A 19,798-nucleotide genomic window follows, 5' to 3' on the forward strand; every position below is an offset into this window, starting at 1 on the left:
GCATGTGGTAAGTGCTTCATAAGTATTTGTTGGATGACTGTCAGTATCTGTCCTATTGCAAAGCATTCAAAATCATTGAAAAACTCTAAGAATCAGAGCTAACATTTATTCAGATAATGTTATGCACCAGGACTTAACCGTTTTACATACTGTCTGCTTTAATCTTCCCCCAGACCCTGTGTGGTGGCTGCTCACTTTTGCCCTAAATGTCAGATGAGAACCTTGAGGCACAGAAAATAAATAATTTGACAATTAGCTGATAAGTCATTGACCTGGAATTTAAATTTAGGCAATCTGTTCTTAAGATTGTTTGTTTCCATATGCAATATGTTACTTGTTTCCATATGTAATATTTAAAAATAAGAACAGAAAATTAAGCTTATGTTTTGATTGACAAACAAACTATAGAACATCAGTACTATCTGTGCTAATAACATTGTTGCAATGTGCAGATCATGAAGCTGAGATACGTTTTGCAAATCCCTTCTCTCTTGTCCACACCCCATGTGATCATAAATTTGTGAGATGATTTACCACAATAAGGATACAATCTTATGGCCACTGAAATAAGCCTTGAGCAGAGACTGAACCAAAATTCAAACACACTTCAGCCAACAGATCTAAGTGTTCCCTAACTCAGGACTGAATTAATGAGATGTGGAGGTTTTACAAATCATTTATTTACAAATCTTTCACATTACAAATCATTTACAAATACTTTCAGCATGTATTCTACATGCCGCAGAGACAGTTATTTAAATAGCAACATAAAAACAACAGCAACGAAAGCTTTAAGTGCCTCTGAGAGACATTAATGAAAGTCTGTTATGAAATATTTAATCTATTTTAGCTGAAATTCTAAAGAATGTATGTCCTTACCTACCTATAGCAGAAAGTTTAAATGTTTTGATACCTGAATCTGTTTTGTCTTCCAATCCCCTCTTTTTTTGAAGGATTTAGAAAAATGACAACAAAGAGTTCGCAGGAATTTGTTTAGCTACAAAACAAAACAAACAAAACATTTTCCAGGATAGGCCCCTGGGGTCCCTGTGTCAGTTCTGATCTTTATCTCCATTTAAAGGACTTTCCGAGCATTGACCTGAAGGCATTCAGGGCTGCTTAAGCATCAAAGAGGATTGATGTACCACGTACTGAACATTTAACAACTATTTCCAACAGAGCCTGAGACAAAGAAAAATATATTTTATTAAGCATTTAACTTCATGGCCATTAACAAAAAAAATCATTAATAATTTGGATCTGAAATTCATCTTCAAAAAAGTAAGTTTAAAAAATTATTTTATTTTTCTCCTCATAGATTAGTTTTTGGAATTCAGTTTCTTATCATCAAAATGATGAATTCGAAAGGTTGGAGCCCCTTTCTTACTATGAAGTGATGCAAGTTATTTTATTAGAATAGTTAATACTCTTAATGAAGACTGGATCTTTCAATCAATAATGAACACGATTATACATGGTTGGTTATAAAAGCAGACTCTGCATGAAATCTTAAACTACTTCTAGGGAACTACTTTTAGGGAATATAAGTGTCAAAGTAACAAAAAATGTCTCACTGTATAAGGTATAAAGATGTTCTGAAATAACTAAGTTCAAATGTGTCAAAGGATACAACTGCTGAATCAAACCCAGTCTTAACATTTGACCCTTCAGGGAAAAATAAGCCTTGCTATTAGCAAAGAAAACTAGGCATGCCTGGCTAATTGACTGATCCCAAAGCTGGCTTTTCTTTCCATGACTGACCTTCAGGAATGTGAAGTCTTCTTGTCTTTCACCTACAAGGTTTCCTTAGATCCCATTTGGCAACATTCATAGGTAAATAACTAAACATGCTGTCTTTCAAGTAACTGAAAACAATGAATGCAAGATGTCTTGTCTCAAGCAAAACCAACTTCCAACAAGTGTCTATTGGTCTTTATATCTTTATAAAACCCACGAATATCTGAACATCATAAAAGGTATCTAATTATTCACTTCTATATTCCAGATACAAAATTAAGAAAAAAAGTTAAATTTTATATAGTTAACCTCTATTGGTTTATCCTGAGATATGGAATCATTTGCTAAATAGATCAATTATTTATTTTCCTCACTGCTTTTGTAAAAAGAATTTATAAATGTCTTCATTTCCTTTTAAATTCCTATCTTTGCTTTCTTTACATTTTTTTTAAATCGGTACCTTGGAAAAATAGTACAATTTGATGTCCCCTCTCATAAGAGAAATATGTTTAAATAATTTTGCTTTCTATCAAAAGTAATGGAAAATTGTTCTATTTCTTTCTGGAAATATTTCGGAAAGGATCAAGTTCAGAGACTTGACAACATTATGTTATGCTGTGCTCAGACCTTGTCTACACCCTAAACAATGTGAATCCACACTCAACTCTCCTCCTTTCAATTTAACTTTTATCATCATAATATGATATGTAACAGACTTTTTTCTCAATAATGATTAATAATTGAAACCTAATACACTTTGGAGATTTACATATTTTATGCTTGATTAGAATTGTCACTTTAGATTGCCATTTTACCTCCTGCTATTTAAACTAAATATTTCCTCACTAAATATTTTTATGATTCCTATTATATCAATTATGAGAAAGGGTGTACAAAAAGGTTATAAAATCTATTAGCTATACAAATATGCCTGGCACTGGGCATGTTCATTTCAGTAAGAAATTTAAATGGGATGATTTATGAATACTAAGTAGACTTTCACCTAGAAATGAATACAATACAACCCAATTACTATAAATCATTACTGAAAGCAGCATGGTAGGGTGGAAAAAACAGACCTAGTTTTAAATCACAGCGTCACTACTTAACTAGCTTTGTAACCCTGAGACATTTTCTCAAACATAAAATGCGGATAACATAATATGGTATTCGTTGTAGTTGTTAAAATTAGAAATACTGCGTTATATATAATGTGATTTACTCATAAAATGCCATTATGGTGTCAATGGAGCATAACTGTGTATAATCTCAAAACTTAAATCTACACGAATACCTTTAAAGAAAATTTACCTAATTTTGAAAACTAATTTATCATATCCTGTTAAACCAGGAGATTTTCACATTTCATTTGGGGTTTCATCGTAATTACCTGAATTCATTACGTCTTTTCAGAATTAGGTGTATCACCTGAGTGTGTGTGGGGGGGGATAACATTTAAAACTTCCGAGATCTGTAACTTCCGTTCTTCCATCATTTCCCCAACATGCACTCCCCACCTCTGCCACCATCAAGTGCCTCAAGAGAATAATTCTTCAGTGTCCTGAAATAAATCCTTATTTTCTAATGTAACCCTCAAACATTATGGAATAAGAGGGCCCTAACTTCTCAGACAACAAAAGCAAGGCAATAAGAAAACTTTTGTTATTTTTTCAGGGGGACTTTTATTTTTTTTAATTTTTTTATTTTTTGCGGTACGCGGGCCTCTCACTGTCGTGGCCTCTCCCGTTGCGGAGCACAGGCTCCGGACGCGCAGGCTCAGCGGCCATGGCTCACGGGCCCAGCCGCTCCGCGGCGTGTGGGATCCTCCCGGACCGGGGCACGAACCCGTGTCCTCTGCATCGGCAGGCGGACTCTCAACCACTGCACCACCAGGGAAGTCCTTAGGGGGACTTTTAATTTAGAAAAGACTCAGACTACAAACTAAGCCACACTTGATCCATGACTTTGACAGAAACATCGGCTTGGTCTTTCTACCTGATGTTAAAGTGTGGGTGGATCACTGACTGATCAGACTCTTGGGCTCTTCTTAGCTGCCTCTGTGCTTTGCCAGAGAACGTCTGGTCCCCAGCACCCGAGCTCTTGGAAGTCGTGCGCTTTCAGAACTCGCTTCAGAATAAACCGGAGGGAAGAACAGTTACACGTTTCCTCCCTGGTCGATCCTGATACATCATAAAGAATTGGTGTGAATAATACTAGAAGTTTTAATCTTGCAGTCTCCCTTGAAGATAAATATGTTCCTAATAGGTTATGATGCAAATGAGTTTTAGTTTGTGAGCCCTGAAGCAAGCCCACTAGCTGCTTGCTGTGAGGTTAATCCTGGTTTTACACAAACATTAATGGAGACACAGGATTTCCCTAGTAGTCTGACTTTTTTTTTTTTTTTTGCGCTATGCGGGCCTCTCACTGTTGTGGCCTCTCCCGTTGCGGAGCACAGGCTCCGGACGCGCAGGCTCAGCGGCCATGGATCACAGGCCCAGCCGCTCCACGGCACGTGGGATCTTCCCGGACCGGGGCACGAACCCGTGTCCCCTGCATCGGCAGGCGGACTCTCAACCACTGCGCCACCAGGGAAGCCCCTGACTTCTTTTTTGATAATCCCCAAACTCTGTCCCTTACTGAATGAAAAGGTAACTTTCTTCTTCTTATTTACTACAATTATTCCTTATATTTCTGCTGCCGGGACTCTCCTGATGAGACTTCTTGGCTGAACCATCAGGATGAACCATCTGGGTTGTTCTGCCTCCAGGGCTCGGTGGCCTGGAAATGCGCTCATTTGTCTCTATCTTGTTTAAGCTTGGAGTCCAGAAATCCCCGTCAGGAAGGATACTCCCATGATGCTCTGTTCATGAGGGTATAGAGTGTGGATACTTTTTACCTGGGTCTAAATATTGTATTTGTAATGTCTCCAAAATGATGCTTTGGGGAGGGGGTGAGGATGGCACATGCTGTACTTTGTATAGAGGAAACGGCAACATTTTAAGATAGTTTAATTTTTCAACACAAGTGGCAGAACATCTGTTCATGTCATCTCTCCAGTAAGTCCAGTCTTCTTGGATGCTGATCCTCATTTATTTGGATCATCAACAAATGTCTCCTATAATATATTGAGTTCACCAATTAAAGAGATACTGTGGCCAGCATGGCAATGGGTAACGTGTTTGCTTTTCACGGTCGCTGCATTACTCCCCTTTCCTCTTCACTTTTGCTGTCCTATTTCCCCGCCCCCCATAAATTATCAGCACATTAATGATATGACACTCCCTTCCCACCAACTCTGACCCACTGAGGGCCCTTTTCACATGAAGAGCCCCCGCCGTTCTAATCATCTTTAAATTCAGCCCTTGTTCTCTATAATGTTATCATGGCTTAGTTAGATGCTTTGCTAAGTCCCAATAATGTTGTCTATTCCCTTTGTCTCCATACTCCTTTAAGCTTCTTGCACCTTTACTTGTGTGTAATGCTGTTGTGTGTACAATCCTGGATTCGAGTACCAGCTCCAGCACCTGCATGACCAAGTTTCATAACATTGTGAGATGCAGCCTCCTTGTCTCTAAAATGGGAGAATAACACCTGCCTGGAGCATTGATGACATTACAAATGACACATAGTAAGGATGAATATTGGTCCCCTTCCACAACCCTTCTGTCTGGAATCCCCTTCCCTTCTATTTTTCACCTTAGCAAAGTCACTTCAAGGTCAAGAGTAATGTCACCTGTTCCATAAGCATCCCCCGGATCTACTCAGCCCCGAGCTCTCCCCTCTGTGCTCACCTCCTGCTCTTGGTTGTAGCACTTTTATGCTGCTTATGATACGGTACTTTGTGTCTGGTTGTGCTCTTCCACTAGAACATAAGCTCCCTGAGGGTAAACACCATTTAACTTGCATTAAATTAGCATCTCCAAAGTGCTTTCTACCTCGTTGGTGCTAAATAAATATTTGTTGAAAGTCTGAATGAATCCTCTCTCTTCCACTTAGACTGGTTCCCTGGCATAATTTTAAATAACATATTCACCTCCACCTTCATTACTCTATTTTTGTTCTGCTGCTTGGCATCATCTCTGTTCTAGAGTCCCAAATCCTACATCATCTCCTTCAAAAATACAGCAATCCCCAACATACACAGCTCATTCTTTAATTAAGGCAATAACTTTCCTACCTTTCGAAATGTTTATAGTCTGTGGTGTCTAAGATGTATGTGGTCTAGTATTATTCTCCAGTTTCTATGGCCTAAATCTTAAGAAGGCCTGCTCCTCTAGGGTAGAAAGTGTGCCTTCTAATTCCTTTTATATCTTGCATAGTAATGGAGTTGGTTTATACTTAAACTATTACTGGGTTTTGGATGCCTGAGAGTCTTCTTCAAATCCACCCCTGATTCAGAGAACAGGGAACACCTGAGGGCAGGTACCTCTGCTTTAACTCATGCCTACACTGCCTTGCACAGAATTTTATGTATGCACGGTTCTAGATGAAACCAATATATGTAAAAGCCTCATGATTTTCAGAGGATACAATCTGTAGAGAAAAATATTTTACTATTCTTGCTTTAAATTTATTCCCTGCATGTTTTTAGGGGGGTATGACAGCAAGGAGTTACTGTCATTAAAATACATATTCATATTATATATTAAATATATTACATATATACAATAACCTTTATTGAATATTAAATAGATAATTCTCCAAAGTCATGGGAAATCAGTTTGGGAGAAGATTCTTATTTTAGGGACATTTAATATCCCATGTTTCGAATTTATAGATGGTTTGGAAACAAAACTACTTCAACGAAAGTCACCTTTTGGTGTTGCTTGATCTCAAAATGATCTCAAGTCGATCTCAAACTTCACCCTAAAACTTAACACTAAAAACAGAGAAGTTAAGAAGAGCATGTACTTTGCCCTGAGCATGCATCATGAAAGAAATGTTACCTATCTTGACAGTCTTCCAAGGAAAATAATGATCCCTAATCTTTGTTAAGCCCCACCATTTAAAATTCAGGTCAGAGATCAATAAGAAAAGTGTTGTTTATACCTTTTCCGTGAAAGGAAAATCATGCCTATATTATGAAAAAAGATGAGAAACAAAATCTCTGTATTAACTATTATCAGTTGATCATCTCATTCTGAAATTATTATTGTAGCCTAAAATTTAGAGAATAAAAATAAGCTACTTTAGTGCCATTGATTTATGTTAACTCATAGCAAACATTCATAAAACAGATGTACTAATCTTTAAAAACTAGACAAATGAACTTTTGTTCTTTTGCTATTTCCGACACTTCTGATGGTTTCAGTGGATTCATACAAGGAGATATTGAAGTTGTTTCACATTATGGTTTTCACCTGTTTTGATAATAATTTAAAGAGATTTGCTGTGTCCTTGCATTCTAGTTCTCTACTGACCTGGGTCTTTCATGAGAGTACAACAAAATAAAAGTCAAATGTAGTTTCCCAGCTCTCTGGATTACTTGTAAGTAATTTATTCAAGTCATTATTTGTAAGTCATTAATATCTGAGAATGACTTGCTCCTTGGGAAAAGAAGACTCTGGAGAAACAGTTCAAAATTATCCCCTTATATTTTGTTCACGGGACTATTTCAAAATATAATGGCACAAACTTTGATAATGTTTCTGAGTTAGCTGCATATTTCAAATGCTAGCAAAATATTTGAAAGCCACATGAAGGCATTATAGCCAAAGATACTAAAGATATGTGTACAATGTAATGAATCTTAAGAAGTCAAGAGTACAAAATAAGCCTATGGTATGTTACGGCATTATGAAATTTTCAAGGGAGCATCCAAGCATATCACAACATTTAGTATTTGGTTAAATACAGGAATTCTTCAGATTAAGAAAATTCTATTTATATAAACTAAAAAACAAACAAAAAAACACCTCAATGCCAAAATTCTTAGCATTACTTTTGAATTTAGATAAGTCATATGTACCTAAAATGTGATTAGGAAACAAAAATATGTTTATTATACTGCTTTAAAATTTTAGGCAATAAAATTGTAATAAGAGGTGTGACACAAAGTTAAAACTTATTTTGAGAAATCTGACAGATAATGGACCTCATTTTCAACAACTCTATTGTTAGAGCAATACAATTCCTATGACAGAAGTGTCCAGAATTCTTTTCAAATACGTCTTGGAATATAAAACGTAGTTTTATTGTTTTTGAGAATTTTGTTACTTAATCTGTGGAAAAGTATAAATGTAAATTGAAGCATGTATCAAAAGCATCACTGATCTATCACAGCCTACTGGGGCTGGGGCACATTTTTAGAGATCATAATTTAGATTAGAGCCTGCAGGCCCAGGTGACAGGCACTTTTCCCAAAGTCCCAGATTTGAAGCAGGGGCTGGCTACAAGGAGGACTCCAAATTCCTTAGAATATTTCCCTCAGGCACTGTTGTCTCACCACCTTCGTATTGCTGAAACCTTCACAGCGTAGACCTTTAAAAACATGAACACATTGCCTTAATAATGTGCTAAGTATTCAAATTCCAACATTAAAACATTTTTTTTCACAAATGAAGCATCTACAACGCTCATGCAGTAATTGCAGTAATGCAAATCACTGCAGTTGTAATTGTGGGTACCCTCCCCATTTTTCTGAATAAGTTAAGCCTCTCAGGACAGGGAGTAATCGTTTCTAAAGAGTCAACTGAAGCAATTTTGAAGTCTGAATTTGGTTCTTCTGTAAATCCCAGACCCCCTGTAGTTTGGTACTGGACAGAGGTCTCCAGGTATAACGATCAGGGCTGAGGGAAAGAAGAGGCCAGGCTCAATCCCAGACCTGGGGTGATGCCTGAGGTACGGGGTTTCATGCACCTCACCCAAGCCGAGCTCTCCGAACGACTGTTCTGTAACTTATTTTACAATTCTCAGAAGCTGTCATATCCACCTTTAGAAACTTTGCCCATTTCTGTCCGTATGCTATGTATACTTAGAGAAAGTGTTCTCAAGTACTGAATCTCCTCATAAGTTAATAGCTACAGAATTATTCCTCACAAGTTGGAAAAATTGGTCACTTGGCTAAATGGATTTCAGTGGGTTTCACACAGCAGTAACACCACTATAAAGCCCCCATTTCTCAAAAATACGGGTGGAGGGGGGCGAGTGTGGAAGGAACGTTAACCTAGGGCTATCTTCCGAATGTAGGTCGCTGGCCCCTACATGACATAAAGAAAGCACAACTAAAGCGATGGTAAAGTCAGTAAACGATATTTTACTGAAACATAACACAGAAACTCTGTCTGAAGTGTAAAGTTACTGTCTTACGCAAGGACAGACCCATTTTCAAAGACTAATATGAATACAATAAATATGGAGTTCACGTACTAATTTATACACAGAAACTGTCCCACAGCCATAAAAATTTATATTTAACAGTGCAACATATAATTTAATCATTGGATTTATTTGACAGGTTTTTTTGCTAAACACAAATAACTACCTGGTTTTCATATACATATATAATATATATTTTATGTATATAGATATTCAACAATCTGTACAGTCTCTCAACATAAAACTCCTAAAAGGCACAATTGTCTATACAACATGTACAAAAATGGCTGGAGCTGACACAAAACAACGATTATTGGTCAAAAGTTCATGATTGCACAAAGATTAGTCATGAGTTTATGTCAGAAAAATGTGCTTTAAGGAAAGGAGGGTTTTCAAAGAAACCTGTAAGTGTTCTATAAAAAAAAAAAATCCAGAAAACCAAAAACCAAACAAACCCCCAAACCCCCAAATAAAACGCCCCTAGGTTGCGATCACGAGCCTGTCCTCGTCCTCGTCGCTGCTCACATCGCTGAACTGCGCGGCCTGCCTCCGGGCCGGGGCCGGGGGCGTGGCCGGGGGCCGGGCCGAGGGTCCCTCCCGGTCCAGGGGGCGAGGCTGCCGGCCGGACGGCGGGGGCCCGGATGCTGGTTTGCCCGGAGCGGCAGGGAGTTCGTGCCGGGGCTTCGGGTGATTCCCGGAGGCGGCCGTCCCCGCGTCCGGGCGACTGGAGCCGTCCCGCCCGGCGTAGTCTCTGGCCGGGGCAGGTGGATCTAGACCCTTCGGTGCATTTTCCCGCGGGACTCGGGGCGAGCCCTGCGGCGACGCGCTCCCGCCGCCCGGGTGCGCACCGGCGGCCGAGGGCTGCTTGGGCGGCGCCTCCCGGGCTCTGTTTGGGGGAGCAGGCCTCTCGGGGGCTCCCTGGGCGTCCAAGGTGACCTGGCCGACGGAGGGGATCAGCGTGGGCAAGGCGATGTTCAGGATCTGGAGGCCCGGGATGGGCGCCGGGGGGACGGGGCCGCTCTGGGAGGAAGGGTTGGCCGTCACCACCTGCAGCCCCACGGCGGCGTTCAGAGCGAGCCCGGGCGGGCGCACCTGCGGGCCGAGGTTCGCACTGGCCAGGCCTAAAATGTTGACGGTCTCCATGCTCAGTGCCGGCAGGGGCTGCAAGGCCGGCGGACTCGGGTTCTGCAGGCCTGGCACGCGGATTTGGCCAATGGGAATACAGGGCACCACGCTGCTCAATTCAGCCACTCCGGAGGGGCTGGTAGCGCCGGACACCTCGGCGGTCAAGTCCCCGGGGGTGCCCACAGTTCTGTGAATGACGTTGACAGCGGGGATCGTGAGTTGCACTGGCCCAGCTTGGATGGGTACGAACGTGGAGTATGTGAGGCCGGCAGGGACCGCCTGGATCCCCCCGACCGGAAGCATATGGTACGGTGTCCTTGACTGCAGCTGGGAATGCAGAGGAAGGTGGCTGAACAGATGCGTCTGGGGAGAAGGCAGGCCTGGAGGCGGATGGAGAGTGACTTGCTGCTTCGGCTCCTGAGCGCCCGGCCGAGGCGAGGTCGTGCAAGGAGGTGCCCCTCCCGGCTGAGGGCTGCGCTCAATGCCCCGAGGAGGAAGGCTCACGGATGATGGGCCCTAAAAGACAAGACGGAATGGTCCTTGATGGCAGAGCTTCCTTATTAGTCACTGAGCTAAAAGTTTTAGCTCCTGTAAAGTCTATTCCTCCTGAGGTAAAAGTATGTACACTGGTATTTTATAAAAATGATAAGCTTGCTAAAAGTTGTATTTTGATTTAAACAATAAATTTCCAACGTAAAACCTATTACACTCTTCATCTCTTTACAAAGGTCAGCAACTTTACATTTTTCAAACAAATTTCCTGGATATCATCTCAGTTATACTGAAATTAACCCTGAGAGGGGGCCATAATTCTTCTTCCATTGTTGTTGTTTTTATTATTGCTGGCACCACCAGCTCCACCCTATTTTAGAGATTAGGAGTTATTGAGAAATTCTGAAATATTAGTTGGCTATGAGTATCGACTCAGGGAGAAAAATTAACTGGAGGACTCTTCATTTATGAAATAAAGAGCTGCCATTAACGAAAAGGTCTGCAGTTTTCATTTGTTCATTTATTCTAAGTGTATGAAATGTCTACTGAAAACCAGATTTCCAGCCATTGGCAGGTGTGTGAGAGATTTGGGGATAGAGAAGGTTAGAGCACAGGTGACTAATGTGAGAGTAATGAAATGTTAGTAGAAGGGATAAATCTCACCAATCCTCCCTTCCACCCAAGATTATCATATAAATATTAGCTTTTTCTTGATATATCCGTATTATGGAACTACATTAATGTATATATTAATTTAATTAATGTTACTTAAATAGGAACGTAATTTAATTAAATTATATTAACGTAGGACAGGCTACAGAAATCCAATCTTTTCACAGTCTTTTTAGTTTTCTCCAGTGTTAACCAGCAAACCAAAATCTGCCGCATTTAGAAATAAATCCTATTACAATTATCAATCCATACCAGAGGTAAGAGAACTGTCAATGAGAGAGAAGAACGGATTCCTCACAAGCCCATTAGGGTTTGTAAGAGCAGGAAATGATTCACAGCACACATGGAGGGTGACTTTCCCAAGGCCTGAGTCTGGCCCTGAGCTAGTTCTTGGGCAGGAAGCTTTCCTAAGCTGTCACAGCAATTTGATCATTCAAGCAAAGTGAACTTCTTAATATGTTTTTTGGGTCACATTAACTTTGCCATGGAAACTGGTAGCTGCCTGCTAACAGGGACAAAATGCAAAATGTTCAGATAATTTAGTGCAAATCCATCACATCGATGCCAGTGGAAGATCATCTCAGAGGAAGCCGTGGAATACGTAGGTCCCAAGACTCACAGTCTCTGTTGGCACACACATATTTTTTATTCCAAGATTTTTTTTTAAAAAAACCAAATAATAACAAATGAGTATACTGTAAATATACTGGTTCTTTTACAGACTTATAATACAATATACGAACTCTGACTAAAATACCTAACAAGAATCCAAAGGACATAAATGTCCTCTGGCCTTAAATCAAACAAAAAAATAAGGTTAAAGAAACTGACTTAGCTGTAAATGAGTAATTTAAGTGCACTGACTGCTTAGGTCATTAGGTTCCCCATATTAAGTAGGTTAAACGAAAAGAAAACCACCAAGTTATTACCTGTGTTAAAGCAGCAGCCTTTCCTGCCACAGAACTTCCCAGGATCTCTTCGGATTCCGGGTAGTCCACAGACATCTGGTGACACGGGGACCTGGGCGCAGCCTCGGGTGACCTGGCAGATTCTCCAGAAGCGGCTGCCTCACCTTCGTCCCCCACAGCCCGCTGCCTGGTCCTTACTGGAGACCCCGGCTTCCCGCCGTAGTCTGACTGCACTGTGCTAAGCACGGTCATCTTGGTGGGCAACGCTCTCGGGAGAACATCCATCGGGTCCGTGTGTCCCCCAGAAAAGCAATCAGGAATCCTGACGTCCTCGTCAGCACCCCGACAGTCCTGGAGGCTGCTTCTAGCCGGAAGGCGCTGCGGGCTGGCCGTGGCCGAGGGGGCCGCCGACAGGACCGACTCGGCCTGGCTGTCTTCATCCTCGTCTTCGTTCTCGTTCTCGTCCTCATCTGGGCCATCGGATTCTTCAAGATCATATCCAGACCGCTCGTAACTGAATCTCTGTTTTTCATCTGATAAAAACAACCGGGAGAGTACGTTACAGAATGTTTTGCAAGTGGTCGAATGCAGCCTTTTCTTTTTTATAAGCTTGGCAATACCGTGAGGAATGTTCAAGGCAAGGGCTCTACCCATAAAGAGGCTACAGTTTAGTCGAGGAGAATGACATGGGGAGGTCAGTCTGTGCAGCAGGAATCAGAGGAGTGAGGCGCCAACAGAGTGGGGCGTGGCCAGGGAGGCTTGTTAAGGATGCAGAACGTGAAATGAACCTCGCGGGAGCAGACAGGCAGAGGGTGATACACAACGAAAACCAGAAATAAAGGCCTCAAATATTATACTCGTAAAACCTGCAAAAGAAAACTGAACTATATAAAGAAAATTAACAAAGAGTTCACTGCTACTCTTTTTCTGAGCTCTTTTTCTCTATCTACTTGTTTGTACCTCCCTTTTATTGAACAAATGAAAACAAAACCAAAAAAATGATGGTATTTCATATTTGCAAACAGAATAATTTTCCTTTATATTTGAACAGTAGCTTAGGCATATTTCCACCGTCCTCTGAGTAGTAATATTCTGTAATATTTAATCCTTGTCCATTTTTTTTTTAAACTGAGAAAGGTACTAAATTTTCCCATCATTTTTTTTCTGTAATGACTCAACCCACTTCTCACAGGAAGGGGAACATTAATTAAAAGTCATTAATATCAGCCTTATAATGTCATGTGAGACTATGTTTAACAAGGAATATTCAAGATAATCCAGGGAATAGTTTCAAATATCTCATAAGCTCATGTGAAATCGGATTTAAATCCTTATCTGTTCAAAATCTTGCCAAATTAGAGGTACTTTCCCTTAGAAAGCTAATAAAGTTTAAAAAGTTAAATGGAGGAGGAAGGCAAAATCTCTACCCCAATTCATTGTCACCGAGCTATAATAAAGAAGGCATCAGACCAAGTTCAACTTAGCTGTGATAAAGTCTGCATTTATATGTTCTTTTTGAAGAGAAAAAAATGTAAACAGAAATAATTAATAGGTATATTTCCTGGGTTTTCCAAATGGAGTTTACTACTCTTTCTGTATCACAAAGATAAGTTCTTAGAGAAAAGTCTTGAAGCATCAACACCAACACATTTGAGGATGATAATTTCTAGGAGATAGAACAGACTAGAACTTTTATGTTTTTTTTTATCTCAAGCATGTTACTTTTATAATTAAAACATTCAAACAGAAAACATATACATTTAGATTCCTTTAATATGTGATTTCATGTCTTTTAATTTATGGGTTCTACTATTCTGCTGTAAAATCGTACATAAAATAACACCAATCTATTGGATCCCACCAGATGCCCATGCTGGACGTGGAATGGGTGATTTCTGGGTAGATGCCCTGCCTCCTGCCTAACAGATCCCTCTCTGATACCTTGTCTGATGTTTGAAATGCTAAAATTAGAGAGTCACCCCCCATATATTTTGAATTTGCCACATGAATGCTGAATCAGATGTATTTTTAGAGATTTTAATATGAGAAAAAAATTTTCTTTCAAAGGAGAAAGTAAAAAAAATCAAAACAAAACAGAAGAAACCGGATGACTGACGAGAGGGAACAGGTTACTGGAGAGGGAGGCTGATTTCATCAGAGGCCAACCCTGCCACAAAGCCTGACTAGGGTGAGACTTGCTTTATCGTAAAAGCTATTACTTCTTCTTCTTTTTTTTTTTTTTTAAATAACAGGCCTAACTTTAAATTTATGGCTTTCCTTAAACCCATCATAAGGTTGAAGTCCCAGGCAATCAAACAACCCAAACTCTAGAGACAGTGTCTGTAGGAAGAGAGGAGACGCATGCTTGTGTCATCTGGGGCAGATGCAGCAGGACACGGGTCGGGGGAGGTCAACTAAATGGTTGACAGACTGGTTAGAGCCAAGCGTGGGCTGGGAGGGCCGTGTGACTCCTCTGGGGCTACATTCTCTTGCAGGCTCTATGTCATGAACACCATTCAAGCACTCACAGAAAAGAGCACTAAGTATCCACTGTGGTCCAGATCTGGGGGAGAGGAGCAGCATTTAGGAGGGGCAAGGAACTCCCCCTAGGTCCATCTCCCCTCTCTCCACTAGGGAACAAACACTTTGTCCTGTGAAGAGGAGGGCAACAAGCACTGCTGCCCTTGGGAACTTTGGTGAATACTTACTGCAGTAGGGAAAGGGAATGAATAACAGAAAAAACACAACGCTACTCCTTAAGGAGGGACAAGGTTGCCAGCTGAGTCCACCACAACAGCTGAGCTAGGGAAGGAGAACAAGAGGGCCACAGTCCAGAAACCTGAGAACATGGTGCATGTAGAAGGCTGAGGCTGCATCAGAACAGAGGTGGCATCCCATCCTCCTCTTCACCCCCTAATGCCAAGTTAAGGAGCTTGAAATGAGAGGTAACAGCAAAATACTGCTGGAAGAGGACCAGGAGAAGAATAGAATGTTTAGAGCACCCTCTCTGAGGCACAGCACAAAGGAAACACCTAAAACTGGAATGGAACAAGCATTTCTCTTGTAATCCAACCCTCACCCTAAACAAGAAGTGGCTCCATAGGAATCTGAAGGCTCTGTTGCTCTGATGGTAGCCTTAACAACAACAAATCTCTCCAACCCAGTCCAACTCTTGATTAGAAAGGCTCTAACTCCCCCACAAAGGGCCTTGCTAGGCATAAAAACCATTCACATTAGTCTCTACTGTCTTACGCAAGATGTCTAGCTTTCAACAAAAATAACAAGGCATACAAAAAGGCAAGAAAAAACATACGCAGAAGAGGAAAAGCAATTGAAACCAGTCAGATATGATACAGATGTTAGAACTTTCAGAGAATTTAAAATAATTGACCAATATGTTAAAGGCTCTAATGAGAAAGGTGAACAATATATACTACCAAGCGGGAATTTCATCTGTGAAATGAAACTATGAAAAAAAAAAAAAGAAATGCTAGCAATGAAAACCAGAGTAACAATGATAAGGAAAAAAAAAAAAAAAAAAAAAAGAAAAAGCCAAACCAAAAAACCCCAGAATTCTATGTTCTATGCTCATTGAAAATAATTTTCAAAGATGAAAGAGAAGTACAAACTTTCTTAGAAAACAAAAACTGAGGAGATCCACTGCCAGCACATCTACTTGACGATAAATGTTAAAGGAAGCTCTTTAGGCACAGAGAATATGGTATCAGATGGGATCTCATATTTACCCCCAAAAAAAGAAAAGCAATGGCAATACAATAAATGAAGATAAAAATTAAAAAAAAATTTTAATTGCTCGTTCTAAAAGATAATTTAATGTCTACAGTAGTAAAAATGTACTATATGTTTAGAGCATGTGTAAATGTAGATGGTATGACAATAATAGCACAAAGGATAAAAAGGAGGAACTGTGAACACACTGTTACATAAAGTCTTTACACTACATGTAAAGTAATGGAATCTTATTTGAAGGCAGATGACTAAATTTTCTTAAAAGACACAAATAAGTCAACAGAGGAGAAAAACAGAACCATAAAAATGCTTAATTAAGGCATAAAAGGAAGGAAAAAATGAAGCAAATAGGAAACAGCTGGCATGATGATAGATTTTATTCTAACTACATGAAAAATTTAAAAAAAAAAGGAAGGGTCTAACACATGAATTTAAAGAGAGAGACTGCTAGACTGGGTAAAAAAGCAAGTCCCGAGTATATATTATGGATGAGAAATCCATTTTAAATATAAAGACATAATAGATTGAAAGTAAAGTTTGTAGAAAGATATACCTTTAAAAATTAACTAAAATACAGCTGAAAAAACTATATGCTAATATCAGACAAAGCAGACATCAAAACAAGGAATATTATCAAGGATGAACAGGAACATTACATAATGATAAAAGGGTTACCTTTCCACAAACATACAATAATCCTAAATGTGTAGCAATGAAACCAGAGCTTCAAAATAAATGAGGCTAAAACAAAAAAGCAATAAACAAATCCACAATTGCAGCTGAAGACTTCAACACTCTACTCTCAGTAATTGATGAAACAAGTATATAGAAAATCAGTAGGAACACAGAACACTTGAAAAATACTGTCAACCAACCAGACCTAGTAACAGTTATGTTCCACCCAAAGAGCAGAATCTGCTTTCCTTGTAAGTGTACATGGAACATTCACCAGCATGTACATTCTGAGCTACAAAGCCAACCTTGACAAATTTCAATGAATAGAAATCATACTTATGTTTTTGCTTGAAAACAGAATAACCTAGAAATCAGTTACTGGAAGATATCTGAACAATCCCCCAATATTTCAGAATTAAATAACACATTTCTAAATAATCCATGAGTCAGAAATGAAAGTCTCAAAGAAAAGTTAGAAATATTTTGAACTGCATAAAAACCAAAATATAACATTCAAAATTTATGGGATGCAGCTAAAGCAGTGGTTAGTGGGAAATTTATTGTATCCAACACTTCTATTAGAAAAGAAGAAAGGTCTCAAATAAATAATCTAAGTTCTCAGCTTTAGAAATTAGAAAAAGACAATCAAACTAAACCGAAAGCAAGGAGCAGAAAGGAAATAATAGAGGTGTCTTTCAAGTGGCCAGTGGCTACGAAGCTATGGCACATCAATACAACGGAGTACTACTCAGCAATAGAGAGGAATGAACTACTGACGCCCATAAAAACATGGACAAATTCACATGTATTCTGCTAAGTGAAAGAAGCCAGACCCCCAAAGCCCCTTATTCTGATTCCTTTCATATGACCCTCTGGAAAACGTACGAATACAGGGAGGAAAAGAGATCAGTGGCTGCTAGGGGCTGTTGGGTGCGGGGGGGAGGTGTCTATACAGAAGTGGTGCAGAGGAATTTTGGGGTGATGGAACCGTTCTCTGTGGAACTGTGGGGCTGGACACATGATTGTACACATTTGTCGAAAACCACAGAACTGTGCACCCTAAGGTGAATTGTAGGGTGTGTAAATACAAACACAACTAACCAGGATGTGGTGAAAATCTAAGATGAAATGCAAGCTGAGACAGATGGCTGAGTACAAATGAACTCCACAACCATGACCTAGGTAACCCTGGCAAAGGGGGTTCTGACCAGACAATGTGAAGGCTAAAGACAAAAAGAGCTGCACACAGACACTATGCTATTGTAAACCTGTTTTTCACAGGTGGGTCAGCATTTCTGGAACTAGTTTATTGGTATGCTAGAGTTGAACAAATAAGTGAACATACTGTAGATGAGGAGGAGGTTTCTCACTGTTGGTGAAAGAAAAAAAAAAAGGAAATGGAGCAGGCTAAAATAAACTCTGTGGGACTGGACTGGAACTGGAATTATCAGTATGGACTCATGTTCTCATTTGTGTGTGTGTGTGTGTGTGCGCGCGTACACATACACAGATACAGAAATAAACACAGATGTACGTATATGTACGAGTTAGCATAAATATGCATATTTCCCAGCTCTATCCAACGAGAGGGGCTAGAAGCAGTGACAGGTTAGTAGCCAGAAACACACCACCTAGTGGCTAGATCTTGGTTCCTAAATACCATTCTCCAGTAAAGTGGGGGAAATGGTGAATTCCATGGCTGGAACATCTTGGGTGTCAAAAAGTAAGGAACTGGGATTCCCTGGTGGCACAGTGGTTAAGAATCCGCCTGCCAATGCAGGGGACATGGGTTCGAGCCCTGGTCCAGGAAGATCCCACATGCCTAGGAGCAACTAAGCCCGTGTGCCACAACTACTGAGCCTGTGCTCTAGAGCATATAAGCCACAACTACTGAGCCCGCATGCCACAACTACTGGAGCCCACACACCTAGAGCCCATGCTCCGCAACAAGAGAAGCCACCGCAATGAGAAGCCTGCGCACCGCAACGAAGAGGAGCCCCCGCTCACCACATCTAGGGAAAGCCCGGGCGCAGCAAGACCCAACACAGCCAAAAATAAATGAATAAATAAAATAAAAATTAAAAAAAAAAGTAAGGAACCACTTAAAGAAAAAAAAAGCATCAGCATGTTGAAAGGGCACAGGAACAAATCTCAAAGAGCTCCCAACGGTCAATGAAAACTTGAGCTACACAATAAATAACTGGATTATAACCCAAAGAATAAAATACACAACCTTGAGTCCATACTGATGTAAATGAATGAATGGATGAATGAACTAATGGAGAAATGGTAACTTTTCCTTGCAGAAAAATTCTAATTAATAAATTAGAACACCATGGCAATACTTACCACAGGCAAGATCCATCAATGCATAAATAGGTTATCTGCATAGTTTAAAAGTATCTCTGCAAATATTTAATATTTATAAAGGGAACAACAGTAAGTTTACAGTAGCTAGTCCTGGCAGACATCACCTTAGCCAAGTAAAGAAGGTTACCATGACCAGTAATACATACTGGCATACTGTACCCCCAACATGACGCACTAAGAAAAGCATAACCACCCTATGGCGCCTCCCCAATCATGTATAACCTCAATCCAGCTGTGAGCATATATCAGAAAACCCCAAATTGAGAACATTCTACAAAATAACTGATCAGTACTCTCTATAAATGTCAAGGTCATGAAAGACAGGAAAGACTGAGGGACACGCTGGAGGAGCCACGACGACTAAGTGTGATGTGGGATCCTGAAGGACAGCCTGGGACAGGAAAAGGACATCAGGGGAAAAACTGGTAAGTCCTATGCTTTAGTTAGCAATCCTGAGCTGCGGTTAATTTCTTAGTGTTGACAAATGTTCTTGGTTATGTAAGATGCTAGCACAGGGGAGGCTGGGTAAAGAATATACAGGAACTCTCTCCACTAGTTTTTCAGCTTTCTACAAAGACCAAAATAATCTTTTAAAAAATGACATTAAGAAAAAACCTATTTGCCAACGCTCCAGGACCTTTATTTTACTCTATTGACACCAATATTCTGTCTCATTCAGATAAGCCTGCACAATCTCCATCTCCCTGCTGTTCTCATTATACTCATCAAGACTTCTCTTTCTGACAAGCCAT

At 40.1% G+C, this 19,798-nt stretch overlaps 1 protein-coding gene across 1 annotated transcript in view; it reads right to left on the reverse strand.

Moving 5' to 3' along the window:
• Positions 1-9,534: 9,534 nt before the first annotated feature.
• HIVEP1 (HIVEP zinc finger 1) overlaps positions 9,535-19,798 on the reverse strand; it is a gene marked incomplete at both ends in the record, with an annotated part of 134,921 nt that continues 124,657 nt past the window's right edge. The window contains 2 exons of the mRNA XM_079712756.1: positions 9,535-10,695; positions 12,273-12,784. Of these exons, the coding sequence (XP_079568882.1) occupies positions 9,535-10,695; positions 12,273-12,784 (1,673 nt within the window). The remainder of the gene's footprint in view (positions 10,696-12,272; positions 12,785-19,798) is intronic.

This window comes from Hyperoodon ampullatus (assembly GCF_949752795.1).
Source record: "Hyperoodon ampullatus genome assembly, chromosome: 10".
Classification (NCBI taxonomy): domain Eukaryota; kingdom Metazoa; phylum Chordata; class Mammalia; order Artiodactyla; family Ziphiidae; genus Hyperoodon; species Hyperoodon ampullatus.